Raw genomic sequence first — 18,657 nt, 5'->3', positions numbered from 1 at the left:
TCCCGAGAACATAGCCCCGTTGGTCTGGAGCTATGACCATGCCCAGTGTCTGTCCACTGGCTGTGGGTCCTCTCCGAGGACAGAGTGAGTAAAGGAGGCAAGGAGCCGCTTGTCTAGCTCTGCCTAGTCCCCCCAGGCCCAGCGCTCTGCCGTATGCACGGCCTCCTGCCGGGGCCCGCCCCTGGGCTTAATGCAGTTGGGTGGGAAAGCCCTACATGCAGCCACTGGCTTTGCTCAGAGCAAGTGTGTGTTTGGGCTGGAGCTTGAATGGCTGGCCCACAGCCTGGCCGGCCTTGGCCAAAGCCTGTGGTAGAGTGGGGTCACTACCAGCTAGAAGGGGTGACTTTGGGTCCAGGAACACTTACCCCAGCCCAGTGGGACAGTGCCTGAAACCCCAGCATTGGGGCTACAGTCCCAGGGCAATGACTTGTCCTCTCTGGCCAGTTCTCACACGTCTCGTTAGACTCTGACTCTGATTGAGCGGGTTGGGCCTGGCTCCCAGGGGTGGCTGGGCTCCCGCCTGCTGTTGACAGGTAGCCACCCCCGTGAGGGAGAGCGGGAGGGGCAATGGAGGAGGCACCCAGGGTCTGCCTGAGGCCTTCCTCACTCGGCAGAGGGGCAGGTGAGAGGGTCACAGGTGTGTCCAAGAATGGCTTGTTGGTTTACACGTCCTTGGCCTGCCAGAGCCACTCAAACTGGTTCAGGCTAGTTCTGCCTGGGCAGAGAGCGCAGGGCAGGAAAGGTCACAGGGTGAGCGGTAACTTCCTGGAGACAGATCAGGTGCCCTCTCAGAAACCCAGGCCAGGCAGTCCATCCGCTCACCCCAGGGTGGTAAGGGGCAGGATGTGCCCAGCTCCAGCCACTAGACTCTTGGTTAGAGCCCCAGTCCCTGGAGCCATCCTTGCTTGGCCAAGGGGAGTAGAAGCACCCGGGCAGCAGTGTCCCTTTGGGCAAAGATAGGGGCTGTCCGCAGCTGATCCCGGGCACAGGTGCTGGCAAAGGACCCCAGTGGGCAGGGCAGCTTGGCTGAGGGCCATGCCCTTCTCGCCTGGCTGGGCACATGCTGGCTCAGCCCTCAGCTGGGACCCTTAAACCTGCTCCCCTTGTGCCCCGCTGTACCCCAACGCTGAGACAGGGCTGCTGCATCTCTGAGCCCCAAAGTGTTAGGGCCTGCAAGGACCTAAGAGTACAAGTGCCTGACAACCTTTGGAGGGCCACCATGCCTGCAGACCACCGTATGCCAGGCTGGTGCTGGAGACACAGCCAGGAGTGAGGCGCACGAGGTCCCAACTCTAAGGAGAAACAGGCAGGCACGGGACAGGGGGTGTTGGTCCTGCTGTGTGCTGGGATGGGGTACAGACTGAGGCGTGATGGGGTGGGGGCAGGTGGAGGGCAGCACCCCACAGCGGGGAGCTCACCCCGATGGTGAGGAGGATGGCCCTCCACACACACGGCGCAGCAGGTGCAAAGGTCCTGGGGAGGAGAGTTCTGTGCTGGGGAGCAGCTCGGCAGCACTGAGGTGCCGGCAGCAGAGCAGCATGTCTGTGCTGGTTGTCAGAGCGCGTCCTGACCCTGTGTGCAGAGACCCAGGCGGGAACCTGTGCCTGGGATCCCCAAGGGACACCTGGCTCCATTAAGACCCCATCTGCCTGTGGAAGGCAAGCCCTGGCTGTCCTCAGCTCCTCCTGAAGGACTGGCTGTCCCTGTTCGGCAGATATCCCCATGACATCAGAGTGCGCTAGGAACCATAACAAATGCCCTGGGGCTATATGTGTGTGTGGGGGGGGCATAGGAGTGACAATCCCTGCCCCCACAGGAATCAGGACCTCAGTGAACTGATGTGAGCGGGCAAAGAAGTCACCTGGAGGCCCCATCTGACTCGTTACAGGTCAGTTTTCCCGCAGGGACCTCGTCAGCCTGGCTTGGGTCCTGCCTCCCCCCCCACCAGGCTTTTCTCGGAGGGGCTGGCTTCATTGGTCCCCCCAGCAGGTGCTGTCATCCAGGCTCTGGAGTGGGCCTGACTCAAGGCCACCATGCCGCCCCTGTGTCTGGAGGAGGCCCGGCGTTCTCACCTGCATCTCTGTGGGTCCCCTTGTTTCACAGGAAGCTGAGGGCTGGCCGCAGGGCTCGGTCCTCCGGGTCCGAGTCCAGACCCTCACACTCCCGCCTGGGACTTTGCTTGCAAGCCCTGGCGAGGACACAGGAGTCAACTGTCCTGCCAGCCAAGTGCTGCCGTCCCCGCCCAGGACTCTTTCCTCCCAGCTGCTCATAGAGCCCATGTCCCTGCAGAGGCTGGTCCTTCTACTGGCTCTGGGTCACTGGGAGGGGCCTGCTTTGGCCCTCGGGGGGGCGATGCCCGGGCAAGGGGAGGGTCTGAGGACCTGCGGGCCCCTGCATCTGAGGGGCGCTGGAGCCCCCATCTCCTCAGCATTGCCAGAAGCGCCCTTGCTGGAATCAGCCCAGTCGGAAGTCCCTCCAGCATTTTGGGACTGACTGACAGGCAGGCCTCCCCTGGGAAAGGGTGCAGTGTTCCCGCAGGACTTGGGTGCTAAGGGACGTCTTCAGGCGGGCGGAGTTTGCCAGCCAGTGCCCCACCTGTGAGTTTTGGCTGTTGGGATCATTAGATGGTGAGTTTTTGTAAGTAGGAGTTACCTGTATGGGTGCCGGTACCATTCGGGTGCTGTATGCCAGAGCTAGGGAGCCAGGCAAGGGGTTCATAGGATCTGAGGAATCTTATCCCTTCTTGATGATGATGGAGGGGAGGGGTCTGGACTGATGCTGATGGTGGCAGTGGCTGCCACTTACTGAGACCCGTCTGTGCGCTGGTCCTGGGGAGGCAGAGCCAGGTCACACGAGGCCATCCTAAGACTGAAGGAACTGAGTGAGGCCAGAACCCTCAGTGAGGAATAGACAAAGCCAGTGGATGAAGCACCCAGAACAGCTGTGTGATCAGGGAGGGCTTCCTGGAGGAGATGTTTGGTTGAGCCCGTCTACTACCAGAGAGGATGGTAGTCTCCATGAGGACTGGGACTCTGGGTCTTTTTCTTAACTGTCCCCTCCTGTCCCTGGCACTAAATGTTTGTAGATTGTATAAGTGAACCAAGTAAGAAATGGGGCTGGGGGCATCGGGGCCATGATAATGAAGGGGGATGATAATGAAGTGGCATTTGAGCCTCATTCCTGGAGCTTCTAGTTGATGATGGATGAGAGCCTGTGGCCCTGAACTCTTTCTGGAGGGTTGGGGGCCAGCCACTCCCCGCAGGCACTGGCTGTTACCCCTCAGACAGGGAAAGGCAGTGCCCACCCACCCCCACCCAGGCAGAGCTGTCTGGAGACAGGACGTCAGACCCGTGTGCAGGGCCCAGGGCTTCCTTGGGCACGTCACCCAAGTTGGCGTCAGTTGATTTCTGCCGTCCTGGCCTGTCCCCTGCCCCAGCCTGTTCTTTGGGACTCAGTCAGAAAGAGGCTGCAGGGAAGTCCAGGCCACTCCTGCTCAGCCACCAGGCAGGGAGGGCGTGACTACACAGCTGACCCCATTCTCAGCCGGGACCCGGCTGTCTCAGGCTACACTCCCGAGCCATGGCTGCCCCTGTGCTGGCCTGTCTCTGACCCCACCTGCAGGAAGTGACCCTCCTGGGGCTTTGGGCAGGGAGAGGCCGCCTCTGAGTCTGGAACTTTCTACCTGGCGCCAGCAGGCACTGGGCTGCCGAAAGCTTCCTGCCTGGTTCCCTGCCTCTCTCTGCGCCAGGCTCTTACCTGTGAGGGGGCGATGCCCTCCACACCTGTGCTCGGCCTCAGCCCTGAGCCGACTCCATGGGACCTGTGCCCAGAGGCCAGAACATGGTGGGGGAGGGGCAGGGGCCAGAGGAGAGGGGTCTGCCTCTCTAAGCCCAGCAGAGCTGGACTCTGGGCATCTGGGTTGTTTGCTGGCTGCCATGGACTTTGGCTCCCCCTATGGACCCCAGTGCAGCTGTCACCTCCACTCTGCAGCCCTCCTGGTTTGCCCCAGGCAGCACGGCTGTCCCATCTGTGCTCCCAGAGCACCTTAGCCCCTGCTCCAACTCCTCCACCCTCCATCTCCCATGAGGTGCCTGAGTGGGCCAGTGCCCATCGAAGCTGGCCTTCACGTCTGAGCTGCTCAAGGGCTCCCACAGCTCGAGCCTAGGGCCCTGCACCACTGACCGTCCCATAGATGCGTGTCTTCGCAGGTGGCCTTCTGACATCCCCCTAGCTCCTGTGGGACGTTGGCAAGATGCTGAGGTCACAGGCACCTCAAAGCTACCGTGTCCAAACCCGACCCCATTGGTCCTTCTGAACCTGCTTGTCAGACCTCCATTGGCGCCGGCACCCAGGCCTTCCAACCAGACGCTGGGGTGTCTCCTGACCCTCCCCTTGCCTGTCCCCCCCCACCCCAACACTTCCTGGCAACTCAGACCCGAACCGAGGGAGTGGGCCGTGCTCTGAGGCCCTGGAGGAGCGTCCACAGAGGAAGCAGTCCCAGCAAGGCCTCAGCGGGGTGTGGGCCAGACTGTGCCCACCCTGCCAGGGGGATCCTTATCCCTGCGGGGAGCGAGCCCGTGTATGCGCGTGCGCACACACACAGGCACACACACACACACACCCCTTAAGCCTCTCTCAGCCTGCCTCCTTTCCCCTCCTGGTCCCCCCATGTCAAAGCCCCAGACTGGCCAATGGATCAGTCTAGAAGGGATGACTACAGACAGAACAGGGAGGTCACACCCAGGAGAGGAGAGTGTAAACCCAAGGAGCTCCCTGGGGCCCCTCCCCATCCCTCACTGAGTTGGGAGCCTGGCCCAGGAGCAGGCACAGCCCTGACACTCCTGGGTCGGGGTCAGTATGACATGAGAAGGGGGCAAGGGCACTGTCCTCAGTCCCTCCCAGGGTCCCGTCTCCTGCTGGCTCCCTCACCACCCCCAGGAGCCAGCTCTGAACACTGGAATGTTCCAGTGCTGACAACAGAAAGCCAGGCAGGCAGGGAGGGAGAAGACAGGGGTTTGGCAGACTGAGGCAGACATTTCTGGGCAAAAACAAGGGGAAATTTCAAGCCCTGGAGTGTCACTTAGGGGCCCGGCCAGATGTCCTGATCTAAAGAGCAGGCTTTCGGGAGAACGGGTCCTGCCGCCAGCCGGTTCCCAAGCTGGAGGGAGGGGAATGGGGCTGGGCCAGTTGCCTGTCCTGCCCACACTTGGTCAGCACAGACCTGCTTCACATGGCCCTAGCTGCCCACAGCAATTCCCCGTATGCAGTTTATAAATTACCAACATTCTTAAAATGCCAACATGCTTTCCTTTCTCTCTCAACTCAGCCTCCTGGGGTCCCCACCCCTGACCCAGGAAGTACAGGGACCTTTTCAGCCCTGGACCAAGCCAGCCACTTGCTGAGAATTCTTTCCCCAAGGCCTGAGCTGGAGCTGGTCCCAGAGAGCAGGAGTGAAGCAGAGACGCTTGGTGACAGAGATGGGTGGGAGGTGCCACAGGGAGCAGGTTTGCACAGGTGGCCCAGCCCTAGGCGGGGGCCAGGCCAGGTCATCTCCCCACACAGGCCCAGGCTCCCCATCCTTTCTGTTCTGCACTCACACTGCGTCCTCACCTTGAAACGCCAGTTTGCACAAGTCCCTGCCCCTGCTGTTGGAATGAGTTTGGGGGTGCTGGGCATACCCTGGTGTTCCGGGTGGGAAATAGTACAAATACTACCTGTTGGTCTGTGCCCCCATTCCTGGCACAGAGCTCCTAAACCCTTGGAATTTCCTGGGTGACAGGAGTACCTTTCGTTCTAATGAGCCAGCAGGACACTCAGTGGGCTCCAGGAAGACCAAGCCATGGTTAGAAACTGGATCTTTCAGCCCCATCCCCATCGTCCAGAAAGGGAGTGTGGCTGGGGTGGAGTTAATGATCAGTCAGAAGGAAGGCTCTGTTAACCAAACACACACACACACACAAAAGTTTACGCTGGACTAAAGAATAAGAAAAGCATCAATCTGAGCAGAGAGATGCAATCTGGGCAGAGCTTCAAGTAACAACCCGAACTGTGCTCCGAAGGGAACTGAGAAAGACAGGGTCTGTAGGGCAAAGCCGCAGAGCTGTTCTCACTGCGGTCCTCCATGTAGATGAAGGGTGTTGGCCGGGTCGGCTGGGATCCGTCGGGCCCATTACGGAAACGGAGGTGCCAAGTGTCCAGTGCACCGGTTCCTTTCACGGTGAAGTTTGCAGAGAGGCCGGTCACTGAGAGGAGGAGGAAGTAAGCCCACGTGTGTCCAAGCAGGGTCCTGGACCTGGGATGTTGGTGGTTCGGCCTTGGGCTGAGCTCAGCCACAGGTCAGCACCTCACCGTCGTTCCCAGAGCGGAGCCGGGAGCCGTGCGCAGGTCCTAGGTCCTCCAGCCTGACTCTTTTACAAGTGGCTCTCTGAGCGATGCTTATTATCCCATTTCATTTTCTCTGTGATCAGCTCCGTAAAAGCCCCACTGGTACTGGGCTCAGAGAACAGGGGTGGCACATCTGGAGAGGCCGTGGAGACCCCACCTCTTTCCCACACGCCTTGCCCTGTGCGTGTCTTCACGTGGCTGTCCATCTGTTTCCTTTGTCATATTCTAGAATGAACCAGTGAAAGTAAGTGCCTACGTTCTGTGAGCTGACCTAGCAAATTGTCAAACCCGAGGAGGGGGTCATGGACAACCTGAGTCGTGGCTGGCCAGTCAGAAGTACAGCTGACATCCGGGACTTGCCATTGGCATCTGAAATGGGGGCAGTCTTGTGGGACCGAGCCCTTAACCTGGGAGTCTGCACAAACTCCAGTTAGTGTCAGAATGGAAGTGAATCGTAGGACATCCAGCTGGCATCGCAGAGGTTTGCCTGGTGTGGGAAAAACTCCACAGACCTGGTGTCAGGACGTGAGTGTGTTAGAGGCGTGAGAGGGAAGGAAAGCGCAGGAGTGTTTCTCACAGCCCCTTGGGGAGCCCTCTTCCTTATCTTCAGCCCCCTGCTTTGGTACTGCTGGCTCATCACATCCTGGCTCTGGAAATAGGCACTGATACGGGACCTAGTGAGGGCTGCAGGGTCCACAGCCATTTCACCCACCTGCGCGGGGCAGGGAGTGGTCCTGAGTCACGTGACAGGGTAGCCCACCTCTCAGGAGAGTCCAGGGAAAGGGACCAGGTGAAGGACTTGGGGCCCAGATTCACCCATATGTGGAGTTTCCACTGAATTCCGTACACCCACCCGTTTGCTACTTACGGACACTGGTTACGCGTAGCCCGTGACACGGCCACATACCCACTTTGTCTCCCTGCGTCCAACCTCGGAATTGCTCCCCTTTTCCTGCCATCATGCACAGCTGTGCTGCGGATGTCTATCTTTTTTCCATTTGAATTATTTTATTGTAATGTTTTCCCTGAAGTGAAGTTTGTTGACTGGAAAGTATATACAATTTTATGGTTCCTGTGACGTTTTTCCTTCAAATCACTCTCCCAAAGAACTCTATTTCCAGTGGTGTGTGTGTGTGTGTGTGTGTCACGTGTGTGTATGTGTGTGTATGTCGTTTTCCCACAACCCTGCTACTTCTGGGTTTGATCATTTGTACTTATTTTTACTAATTTAATTATTTTCACTAATTACCTGGTGTGTAGCATGTATCTCCTAGGTAGTATCCTTGCATTTGCTTAATTGCAAATGAGAATGATTGAAGTCCTTCCCTCAAACCCACAAAAATGAAACAGATAGCTGTAACCCCAGTTTAGAAAAGCTCTGCCAGCTCCCTGCCGTTCCCAGCATCTGGGGTCCCCCGACTGCCCGAGGCTGCGATCAGCCGCCAGGGGCCAGGCCCGAGCCTCACCTCCTGACCAGGTGTCGCTATGTCTGACGGACACTCCAGCCAGTACAGCCATTTATCTTCTCCCCACAAAGCCGGTCCCTGTTCCTGGTCGGCCTCCATGAGGCCTAGCATTTCGTAGCTGCCGTGTGTTCATCATTCAGGATGAACAGACATTCTGGTTTGGAGGCGAAAGGGTTACAGAGACACGGCTAAGGTTTTGCCCAATGCCCAAGAAAACCTCAGGGAGGCCCAGGCAGGTATGGGGGAACTCATCAAACAACCTCCTTGGGGAGCCCCCTCCTGGCCTGGCTGGTGACTCGGGAAAGCACTGTGGGCTGGGAGGGACGAGGAGAAAGGGTGCCGCCACAGTGCCCACTAGATGGCACCTCCCGGTAAGGAATGGGAGAGGCCTGCTTCCTGCCCATCCTGGGCCTGTCCTCCAGCCTGCCGCATGGCAGCACACCCCAGTCATGTTTACTTCCAAGCCAGACAGCTCAAAAACAGAAAAATAAAGTTCACTCTGGCTAGAAATACACCATCTGCCCGTGAAAAATCTCACTCGCGCGCCTTCATGCCACACCGAAGGAGGTTCATAACCTGCCCGGAGGAGATGGTCCCTCTACTTGCTGGGACCCCCACGAAGCCTTCCTCCCCAGCTGCCTCCTCACCCGCTGGCAGCCTGCCACCCCCACCACCCCGCCACAGGTGGGGTCAGCCCTCTGCTCAGGCCACAGGGACCTGGGGACCCTCAGCACTGTCTGGGCAGGTGGCTGCCAGGGGGTCACCCTAACCTGGTCAACCCCACTCATAATGCAAAGAAGAACAAATAAAACCAAGATGTCAGTAATCACCCTCAAGTATAAAAAGGTTTAAGACATTATCATTCTATTTCTCGCTGACGATACAGTGAGATGCCCCCAGACACTGTTGTTGGGAGAGCAAATTACTGACAGTACCACCTCTCTGGAGAGAATTTGACCAAATTGAACAAAACAGCCTTAAAAAGGATTGCATGCTTTTTAACCCAGCAATTGCACTTTGTGGAACCTGTCCTAAAGACCATTTATCATAACCCCAAATATGAACAGAGTATTAACACAAAAATGTTCACCCAGCATTATAATAAAAACCTACAAAGGAAATCACACCAGGGTACAAGTCGTGCAATGGATATTATACAACCATCACACGTGCACGAGAATTTTAAGTTACGTCACTAATGTTCATTGCTAAGTGTTCCAGGAGGTCTAAACAGCACAATCCAAATACGTTAGAAACAGACACACATAGCATTAAAAGATTTCCACAGAATACACCAAATTTGGTAACTGTATTCTGAATGGTAGAATTTGTAGTGCTTTTTATTTCATTATGCTTTTTTGGATTTTTCTAAGTTTTCAGCAATAAACATTGACAAATAAAAGGAAATGAATCATTTTCAACGACTATTTAAAACAGTTAATGCACAAGAAGTTGATTCCTGGCTGTGTCTGGGGAGGGGGTTGGGGGAGGTGTCAGTGTGAGAGAAAGCCTTCCTTTTACGTTTGTCCCTTTTCAGTTTTATACCAGGCTGGTATGGCCTATTCAAAAATAAATTAGTAAAGATTTTTACAAATAAATACTAAGTACAATTACTAAAACCACAGGAGCTGAGGGAGAGCCTGAGAGGAAACCAGGAATGTGCCTTCAGCTCCTGAAGGAGGGGGGACCTGAGGTCTGGGTGGCCCTCTTGTGCCCAAAGCTGACCACAAGTCACCCTAGGACTGGCTAGGCAAGGGTGACTTTGCTCAGCAAGGCATGTGCATCTGACCCCCACCTGGTCAGGAGTGGGACCATCCCTTCCCAGGGGTGCTTTCCCAGGGGTAAAGGCAGGTGGCTGGGGACGGGCTTCAGTGGACATTGGTGTGGGACCTCTGAGCTGGGACCACCTGTGTCCCCTGGGCTTCGCAGGAGACGGCCCAACACCTGAGTAATGAATGGGGACCTCCCCAAACCCCTGGTCAACTTCTCTGAGTTAGGAGAATCATCTAAAGGACCCCACCTGCCCCCATCACTCACACAGCACACAAATGATCCAGGCAGCGACCTAGCTCCAGGAGCGTGGCTGGAGAGCAATTTCTCTGAAACAAACACAAAAGCTCACTCATTCCTTAAGCGCCATGCGTTCTAATTCATCCCGAAGTTTTCTTTACGCACATGAGCTCTGACTCTCCTGGGCAGGAGTGCCTACCCCCCCACCACACCTCCAGGGAGGCAGCACTGCTGCTGCCCCAAGTCCGCGCCCTGGCGCTGTGGTTGCTAGAGGAGGCTGGGGACAGTGCACCCTGGCAGCACCGGGCAGCCGGGTCAAAGCAGCCTGGAAACGCAGGTCTGGGCACTGGAGTGGGCGCTGGGGGTGGCACTGGGATCGGTGCTGTCTTTCATTGTTTAAAGTCACACAGCAGGTACCTTCCCTTCCCTTTGTCCCTAACATTGGGAGGGAACGACTACCAATTTCTGAAATGCTTCAAGGAAATACGTGGGAGAAGGACCGTTCAGAAAACTGTATTGCACTTTGATGACAGGCCCACTGTGGCTGAGAAAGCAGCGGCTGCAGTGTTCGGGAAGCTTTGGGGTGGGAACCGGCCACTTCAGAAGCAGCACTGCCCGTTACTGAAAGTGGTGCATTTGAAAAGCAGAACTCAGATGGGGAGGGAAAAGACTGGGTGCCCCGACCTTGTCCCTCGTGAGGCCACTGGGAAGGGACTGAGAGGCAAACATGATTCCAGGCGGCTCGGCTCCCTGGTCCTGAGACCCTGGGCCCAGAGGGGGGCCGGTCACCAGGGGTCAGGACAGAAGGCATGTTCACGGATGAGAAGCTGACACCGGGACCTTCCTCCACGTTCCATGCAGGAGGGCAGACTCGGAAAACTGGTACCACATGGGCAACGGGCCGCCTTTGCTCCTCACCAGCTTCCCACTCCCAGGTCTTCACCTACAATTTCCAGAACGTGACACAGGGCAGCGGCAGCCTGTCCCGCAGGAGCTCTCACTCCAGCCTACGGGAGTTCACGGTGCTTGGCAGCCCCGGCTCCCGGCGCCTCCCAGAGCCCTTCCCGGGCGGCCTAGTCATCGTACCGCACTTCGGCCCGCAGCTCCTTGGTGACGTAACCCACCAGCATGGCCAATAGCTGCTGCTGGAGGACCTCATTGGCCATGACCAGCGCGGTCAGCTGCACGGCGTCCGTCCACTCCACGTGCCTGAGGATGTTGGTGACCTCGTCAAACAGCTTCTGCTTCTCACAGGGTGGCAGCTCCACGAGGATCTGCGGGATGGGCTTGAACTGCCCACTTGTCATCCAGGCACCTAGCAGACCCCCAACGGCGCCCCCTGGGGGACAAGGAAGGCTTCAATTAGTGTGACCGCGTCATAAACGACCCCTGGGTGCCCGCCCACAGCACGTCCCCATGGTGACAAGTGGGTATTCAGAGCATGTCACAGCAGGCGCAGCTTCGAGCCCACTCGGCCAGACAGCACAGGGGACAAAGGTGGATGTGGCCTTCCGACCATTGTGTTCAGATAACTGACCCCCCGACATGCCTGGCCTGGAGCCCACACTCACGGAGGCAGCATGAAGCATGTCCCCGCCCTGAGCCACGCTAACGAAAACCCCCTGCATGGGCTGCAGATGTTTCCCACCAACATCTCTCTGCTCACAAAGGACAAGGCTGAGAAGCCAGTGCACGGCCGGTACCCTCTCAGGGGGGGACCGAGTTTCCTCCACCGGTTGCCTAATATGCTGTTTGTCCCTGAATTGTGGAAATTTCCAGTGAACTCACGTGGTTAAAGGACCCTGGGGACAGGCAAGGAGACCTCTTCTCGTGCAGCAAGGTTTTTCATACAACCCATCCAAAGTCGTATGAGGATAACGAAGCAATTTAATGTGTTCACCTATGTCTCTTTCTGCTACCCTCAAAGGGCACAAACGTTATTGCAAATGTAAATTTGTCACCACAGTTAAGCCACAGCTGTGGGACTGGAAGACCTCGAGTCAGCGGAAAGTGCCTCATGCCCAGGTCAGAGGCAGGTCTGCACCAGGAAGTGCCCAGGGCCGGGGCTCCAACTCAAGTGCCTTCTGAGGCCAGGAGGTAACTGAAAGGGGTGACACGAGCTGAGCAGGCCTGTGGGGACCTGGAGAGCGCGGTCACTGTCTAAAAGGGCAGCAGCTACCCCATGCCAGCCAATTGCTGCCACACAGAATACGAGTTTGTCTCTTTTATGCGTCTCATGATTTTCAAATATTGACGATCACATATTTAAAAGACGCAGCCTGGCTGGACTTCCTGACTCTCTTGGAAAGAAAGAACGTATACAAAGTTGTCACAGTAACTCTATGGTGCAGAACCCGGCAAACACGACCTTACCCAGGTGGTCAAGGTCAGCATCACCAGGGAGGGCCTGTGGGTGTCATGTGTCCCTGAAACGCTGCGAGGGGAGGGGCACTTCACCTCCGCGGTGTTCTTCCCAAACCCATAACCCCGTCTATGAGGAGAAAGGGTCAGGCGAACCCAGACCGAGAGGCATTCCACAGAACACCCTCCCGCACTCTGCAAATCTATCACGGCCATGAAAAACCTGCAAGGTCCCAGACTGTCACAGACCAGGGACTAAGGAGACGACGATTAAATGCGACGAGGTAGCTTGAGCTGGACCCTGAAGCACAAAACGATCAGTAATGCAAAGGCTGGTACAACCCAAGTAAAGTCTGCAGAAGGGGGACAGTATTACAGTGTGTCAGCCTTGGATTCTTAGTGTCCACAAAGGTACCTGGAATGTAAGATGTTAATGTCAGAGGAACTGAAACTGGTGAGGGCTAGACGGGAATTCTGTGCATTGTCTGCAACTCTCTGTAAATCGCATACTGTTCAACAATAACTTTAACTAAAAGAACAGCACCCAGCCAGAGAGAAGCCGTGAGCAGGCAGGACTCTGAGCAGTCACCCTGTAGCCCCTCGGGAAGCTGAGGTGAGGCTCCTGGACACACACCCCTCCTCTGCGGGGAACGCCTGCATCTCACATCCTGGAGGCTGTCACTGCCCCAGGACAGGCTCCCGTCTGCCCTAAAGAAACGAGCATCCCGGGGAGGAAAACCAGGGATTTACAAGTTTCCGACCCTTTTCCCCACGACTCTAGAGCCGACAGGAGTTGCATTGCTCTGCGCTGACCCTTCATGACACATCCGTATTTGATTTAGAGAAGCACCTGTATCCTAACGTCACCAGGAAGCCTGACCAGCAAATTATTAGCTGTCTGGAGAAGAGAAAATTCCTTTGTCTTCTGGGTAAGATGAGCTCCTGCCCACGAAGGGGGCGGGGTGGGGGGGCAGCGGCCAGTCCCTGGGTCCCTTGCAGATACCCTGTGCCATCCAGCTTCCCCTGAGTCTGAGTAAAATATGTGCTCCCCAAATGGCATCCAGGCCTGGCGACGTGACCAGTGATGCCAGCGAGCTGTCCTCTGAGCACAAGGGAGCGCGGGACAGAGACCATCTCTGGGGAAGGAGGCCCAGCCTGTCTCCTCCCTCACTGGCTGCTTCCTGGATGGCAAGAACTGCAGTCACTAGTTCAGGGGCTGGAAAGGGAATGCAGAGATGGGACGTCTGAATCCGCCCACATGCAGCCTCTGCTTTCTTCCCGATGTGGCCTCAGCTAATTGCAATGTCCTTGAACTTCCATCAGTCCTGCTCCTGAAGGAAGAACAGAGCAGGAAGCCTTGCCAGTCAGCTGCAAACAGAGGCCGGCCACAGCAGAAAACGGTCGTTTCTCCAGCAGGCACAGGGGCTTTCTACCAGACTGAGTGCCCCGCGGCCCCTGCCCCTGGAACAGGCTGCCCGGCATCACGGAGGCCTTCCTGGAGGCCGCTGACCGGATGTGGCAGGCCACGCCTTCAGCAGAGGCCACGCCTTCAGCAGGCGCCCTGGGGTTGTAGGGTCCATTGCAGGGACCTCGAGGGAGGCCTCATCGACCCTCCCCAAGTCAGGCCTGACTGGCCAGCTCTCCAACGCCATCCTACCCCCTAGTCTGGGCCATAGTTCGTGGTATGGGCCACACCGCAATTCTCCCTGCTCTTAGTCCAAAGGAAGCAACTGCATCCTAGCTGCAAAGAACCATGGGAAAATCAGCCAAACTTCATTCTTTGCCAGAAGTCAGTTCCCGCACAGAAACAAGTGGTCAAACAAGGGGGTCGGGTGACCAATCTACGAGTTAGTTTTTCCCATTTCCTGCATTGGACAGTTTGCTTCCGGAATGGGGACACACTCAGAATGAGCTGATGTAAAATTACCAGACAGCATCTCTAGTTGGTGCCCAGCTTCCTCACCTCCCAGGTTGTCTCTTTCGGTGACCTGTAATGACCACAGACAAGGGGGACTACCCAAGGGTCACTCTGAGGTCTGTAGACTCTAGGACACATCCCGGGGGCACAGGTGTCCAGAGCTGCATGACACGGTACCATTTCAAGACGCCCTGTATCTGAGATATTCACACAGGAGCTTGTGTTGTTAATGAGACAAGTTATGGACACAAAGATCATGTCACAGGAGCAAACTTAACAACTCCTCACACAGGACAGAGACTTCTGTGTGGTCTCTGTGGGCGGGAGTCCTTCATCTGACACCCAGGAGGCTGGCTGCCCCACGAGGCACTGGCACTTACCCACAGCTAGTCCGGGTGGCCCACCGACCAAGCCACCAACGAAGGCCACAGCCCCTGTAACCAGGGCGCCCTTCCCTGAGTGCTTGACAGCTGCCTTCATTTTCCTCTGCTCAGAAATGGAGCAGAGCAGCTTCATGACGTCTTCCACCACAACGGGCATCCTGGCACGCCTGGAAGGAAGAATTTCGAAGGGTGAGTTTTAATGAGTCAGAGTGTTTCCACCCAAAGGTTACTCTTCCGAGAGTTTTGAGGACAGGTCCCCCTTTGCAGGAGAGAAGTGTAGCTCTGCTATGTACACAAGACAGTACCCAATCACGTGGCAAGTTTTGTGTCACAGAGAAAGCAGGGCTGCGTTTCGTTAATAAGCAAACAGAATCCACCGAGTGGATGAAAGGTCTTCCTTGCCCTCTGATTAACTTCCTATCTGTGACAGAGTAAAGTGACCACGTGCTGCAGTAGCTCACCACAGCTATGGCAAGTCTGACCTCTGGCATCAGTGGCCAGCCTCTTGGCCCTGGCTCCGCCAACCCCATGTGCGAAGCCTGGCAGAGTGCATAAGCCCCAGCCTCGTGACAGGGCATCTGCGCTCAGGCCAAGCCAGACAGGGGAGGGCACAGGGCTGTCACTGCACTGGCCTCCTTGCCCCTCCTGTGACCCTGAGCAGAGTGTCGGCTTCCTCACCTGTATGGTGGAGACAAACCACCTCCAGGCTGGATTCTGGAGAGGGGTGAGTGGAACGGGTACAAAGTGCCTGGCGAGTCTGGAACCCTGCAGACTCTCAGACATGATGGCTCTAGGTGACCATCCTGTTACCAACACACACACTGGCTTCTAAAAGCAACCACTCCAAAAATCAACCCAGTACTCCTGGAACCGGATGAAGCAGTAACGTGAAACCATCAGAGAATAGAAGAAATGGGAGAATTCCGGGAAGTCATGTACATGTGGATAGACTGACAGGAGAGCACTCGACCTTTGGAACAATGATGTCAGAACAACCTCTGGAGTCAGGACGCTGTTTGCCACGCTGGCAGATAATGGCAGGCAGTGGGGTGGGGCAGCCCTGCCCAGGGTGGGCATGGAGTGCCCCCACCTGGCAGGGTTGAGAAGTAAACTCAAAGTGGCAGCAAGGAAGGAAGGCTAGGCTGGTACTTCTTGTTCCAGTACTCCCTGTACATTCAAGGGTGACACATGCAAACAGTTGCTAAAGGAACATGACTGAGACAGTTTGGGGCAGACTCTATTGCTCCATATCTTTTGGTTACATGAGGTTGTTTTGACCCAACTGTAACCTAATGTACATCTGCCCTCCAGTCCTGGGAGAAAAGTCTGAGTTCTGAGAACAAATCTGTTATCCTCCGTCTCCCCGCAGTCAGACTTCTGGGCAGTCCCAGGAGAGTGAAGAGGAGGCTGTGCCCCAGCACCTGACACTCCCCCTCTTTTCCTTTCGACATCTTGGGATCGGTGATTCCCCACAGGGCACAGGAGTCACTGAAGGTCTTGGTCGCATGGGCTGGGGAGACTCGGATATCACCACCAGCCCCCAGGAGGTCGGACCTCACTCTGGATACCAAGACTCTGAAAGAGCATGACCCAGGACATTTGACATCTGTTCCTCGAGCTCAGAAATGGCCAAAAGAAGTCCCTCAGATGTGTCTGTTTGCCAAGTGGGGTATGAAAAGCAATGGGCTGCCCAAGGGCCTGGAGGAGAAGTCAGATGTGCCAGTCCTGGCTTCTTCTCCGCGGTGTCCTGGATCTGCAAACCTCTCCTGGCTTTCCGGCCCCTCTGCTCACCAGTGGTGACCACGTACAGACAGAGCACATGCCCCTCCCCCTTCCCAGAAGAGAGCCGCTTCCACTCTTCCAGAGGTCAAGGCTGATCCACACACAAATGTCATTATAACAGCGAAGGGACTGCCCATGGCAGAAGCCACTCAGAAATGGAGAAAGGAGGGCAGAACCTGATTTTCCCAGAAGCCATGGTCCTGTGAGGCTAAGCAAAGAAAATGAGTGCAACCTGGTTTCCCAAAGAGCTGTTTGCCAAGTAACAAGAAAGCAGTTATGATGGCTACCGGACTGAAGATTTAAAACCTTGTTTAGAAGTAATAGTCACCATGTTACGTTATCTGACCCATAGAAATGCCTCCCTGCTCATAAACACCCACTACCTTTGTCTCCTAATTGGAACACACTATATGGATTTCTGCCTGAATCAGTGTGTCCCAAAAAGCTCTTCTTAGTGATGGTAAATAAATGCTTGTTGCCACTCACTTTGAACGGCCTTTATTTTTAGGTTAACAGTTGCTGGTACTTAAAAATCAGGAGATCTCACATATACCTCAGATTCTACTCTTGGAAAATCGGAAGAGCAAGGCCCACTGGACCTGCCTTCTGGCCGCGACGGAGACCAGAGCTGAGCAGGGCCGCCGTCTCTGCCACTGGCCCCAGCAGAGTCCTCCCTACCTACTACCTACCTGGCAGGTCACTCCGCACCTGTCAAAGTATCCCTGTTTCTTTTTTAAAGGCTAAAGGAGCTACCAGCCCCCACCAGGGCTACTGTCCCTTCCTAAATTGTTCCCATCCCTTCCCCATCATGTCTGCACTAGCACCCACGCCGTCCTTTCGCCGCGCGAAGCCAGGTGTGCGGACTGGAGCAGGTACCCGCTAGGACTCCACCTGGCGCAGAAACCCCCGCCACGCATGCGCGCACGCGGGTTCCCGCGGGAGGTCACACGGTACCGGCGTTACTGAGGGAGGGGACACCCCCACACAGCCGGTTACTGTAAGAAGTGACACACAGGCAGGGCACGTTAGTGCGGGAGGTCACACACACACCCCCCCAGGTTACGGCTGGAGGTGACAGACCCAGACACCAGGTGAGTACGGGAGCCCGCTGGGCGCGGGGCCCTGGATCCGGCGCCCCCCCCCGGCTCTGCGCGTCCGCCGGTGTCCTTCCGGCCGCGTTCCACTCGGGGGCCCGCGTCCTCACCCGGAGCCCACGCGCAGCCGCAGCCCGGCCCCCCCGCGCCCGCCGGCAGCCCCCCCGCGGCGCGCGCCCCCCCTGCCGCCGGCGCGCCCCCCACCTGCTGCAGCTCCGCCGGGGACACTGAGGCCTCCCCGCCCAGCCGAGGGGCTTCCGGACCCGGGGGCCGCCCCGCGCGCAGGCCCCGCCCTCCCGTCTTCCGGCTCGTGGCGCGGGGACCTTCCGGGTCGCCACCCCCCGGGCTCGGTGGGACCCAGCCCTGAGGGCACTGCCACCGCCGCGTTTGGGCCTGGCTGCCCAGCCGGCGAGAGGACCCTGGGCGGGGCGCTGCGCGAGGCCCCCTGACGGACCGCAGCTCCCGGGAGGCGTGGAGGGGCGGCCCCGAGGCCCCGAGGCCGCTCACCCCACCCCCACCCCCGTGGGAAACCCTCTCTCGCCTTGGCCCTGAATTTGGGATCTCGGACTTCCCCAGTCCCCCGCGGGGGCCAGCACAGGGCCTTGGGCAGCGGAGGGGCTGAATTACTGTTTGGTGACTGCTGAAGCCACAAACAGCAACCAGGGACCTTTGGGGCTGGGAGGGTGGAGGGTTGCAAGGGACAGGCGCAGGCTTTACTCCTAGGTTTCCAGGACAAAGCTGAGGTTGGGGAGACTCTTGGGAGGGCGCAAAGGACGTGAGGGGGTGAGGTCACACGTCACCACCCCATACCTAGGTCCCCAAATGGCTGATGCTCAAGTCCCTTATGTCAGATGGGTAGTATTTGCATATAACCTACCGCACATCGGTAAACTTTCAATCAATCTCTAGATTGCTTATAATACTGGATACAATGTAAATGCTGTGTAAATAGTTGTTACACTGTATATATTGTTACACTGATCACTCATTTCAAGAATGTTTAGGGAATAATGACAAGAAAAATGGTCTGTACCTGTTCACTTTAGAGGCCAGTTTAGACCTACCTACACAGCAGACGTCAGCAGCAACATTTTTGAAACAATATTTCCGGTTTCTGGTTGGTTGACTGTGTGGATAGGACCCTGCAGAGGAGGGTCCCCTGTAGTTAGAGGGGCATATGGAGAAGTCCTGCCCCCATCTCCCCCCCCATCAGACTCACACAAAGGCTGGTCTTGAACCGTCTCAGATCTGAAAAAGGC

The 18,657-nt window shown here is 56.7% G+C and overlaps 2 protein-coding genes across 9 annotated transcripts in view; one reads left to right on the top strand and one right to left on the bottom strand.

The window, feature by feature from the left end:
• Positions 1 to 9,162: 9,162 nt before the first annotated feature.
• Positions 9,163 to 17,704, bottom strand: LOC308490223 (protein C19orf12 homolog). 4 transcript variants are annotated; one of them, XM_081032151.1, is made up of 4 exons: positions 17,603 to 17,704; positions 14,520 to 14,689; positions 10,947 to 11,199; positions 9,163 to 10,803 (listed from the first exon to the last, which is right to left on the bottom strand). In XM_081032151.1, exons 2-4 carry the CDS (start codon positions 14,677 to 14,679, stop codon positions 10,800 to 10,802), a joined length of 417 nt encoding a protein of 138 aa, XP_080888277.1. In that variant the 5' UTR covers positions 14,680 to 14,689; positions 17,603 to 17,704; the 3' UTR covers positions 9,163 to 10,799. The 4 variants fall into 4 exon arrangements, with proteins under 4 accessions (XP_080888277.1, XP_080888278.1, XP_080888275.1 ...); XM_081032152.1 differs by lacking the exon at positions 17,603 to 17,704 and adding an exon at positions 14,828 to 14,848; XM_081032149.1 differs by having other exon boundaries at positions 10,784 to 11,199.
• The window catches only part of CCNE1 (cyclin E1), a 75,134-nt gene continuing 73,733 nt past the window's right edge, over positions 17,257 to 18,657 (top strand). For 2 of the 5 annotated variants that reach the window (XM_081032145.1, XM_081032144.1), the window contains exon 1: positions 17,285 to 17,395. The gene's annotated coding sequence lies outside the window, so the exon portion shown is untranslated. Of the gene's footprint in view, positions 17,396 to 18,657 lie in introns of all 5 variants that reach the window. The other 3 variants (XM_081032148.1, XM_081032146.1, XM_081032143.1) reach the window with 2 other exon arrangements.

The sequence above is a fragment of the Rhinolophus hipposideros genome (assembly GCF_964194185.1).
Source record: "Rhinolophus hipposideros genome assembly, chromosome: 21".
In the NCBI taxonomy this organism is placed as follows: Eukaryota; Metazoa; Chordata; class Mammalia; order Chiroptera; family Rhinolophidae; genus Rhinolophus; species Rhinolophus hipposideros.
This window is presented reverse-complemented; position numbering and strand designations above follow the sequence as displayed.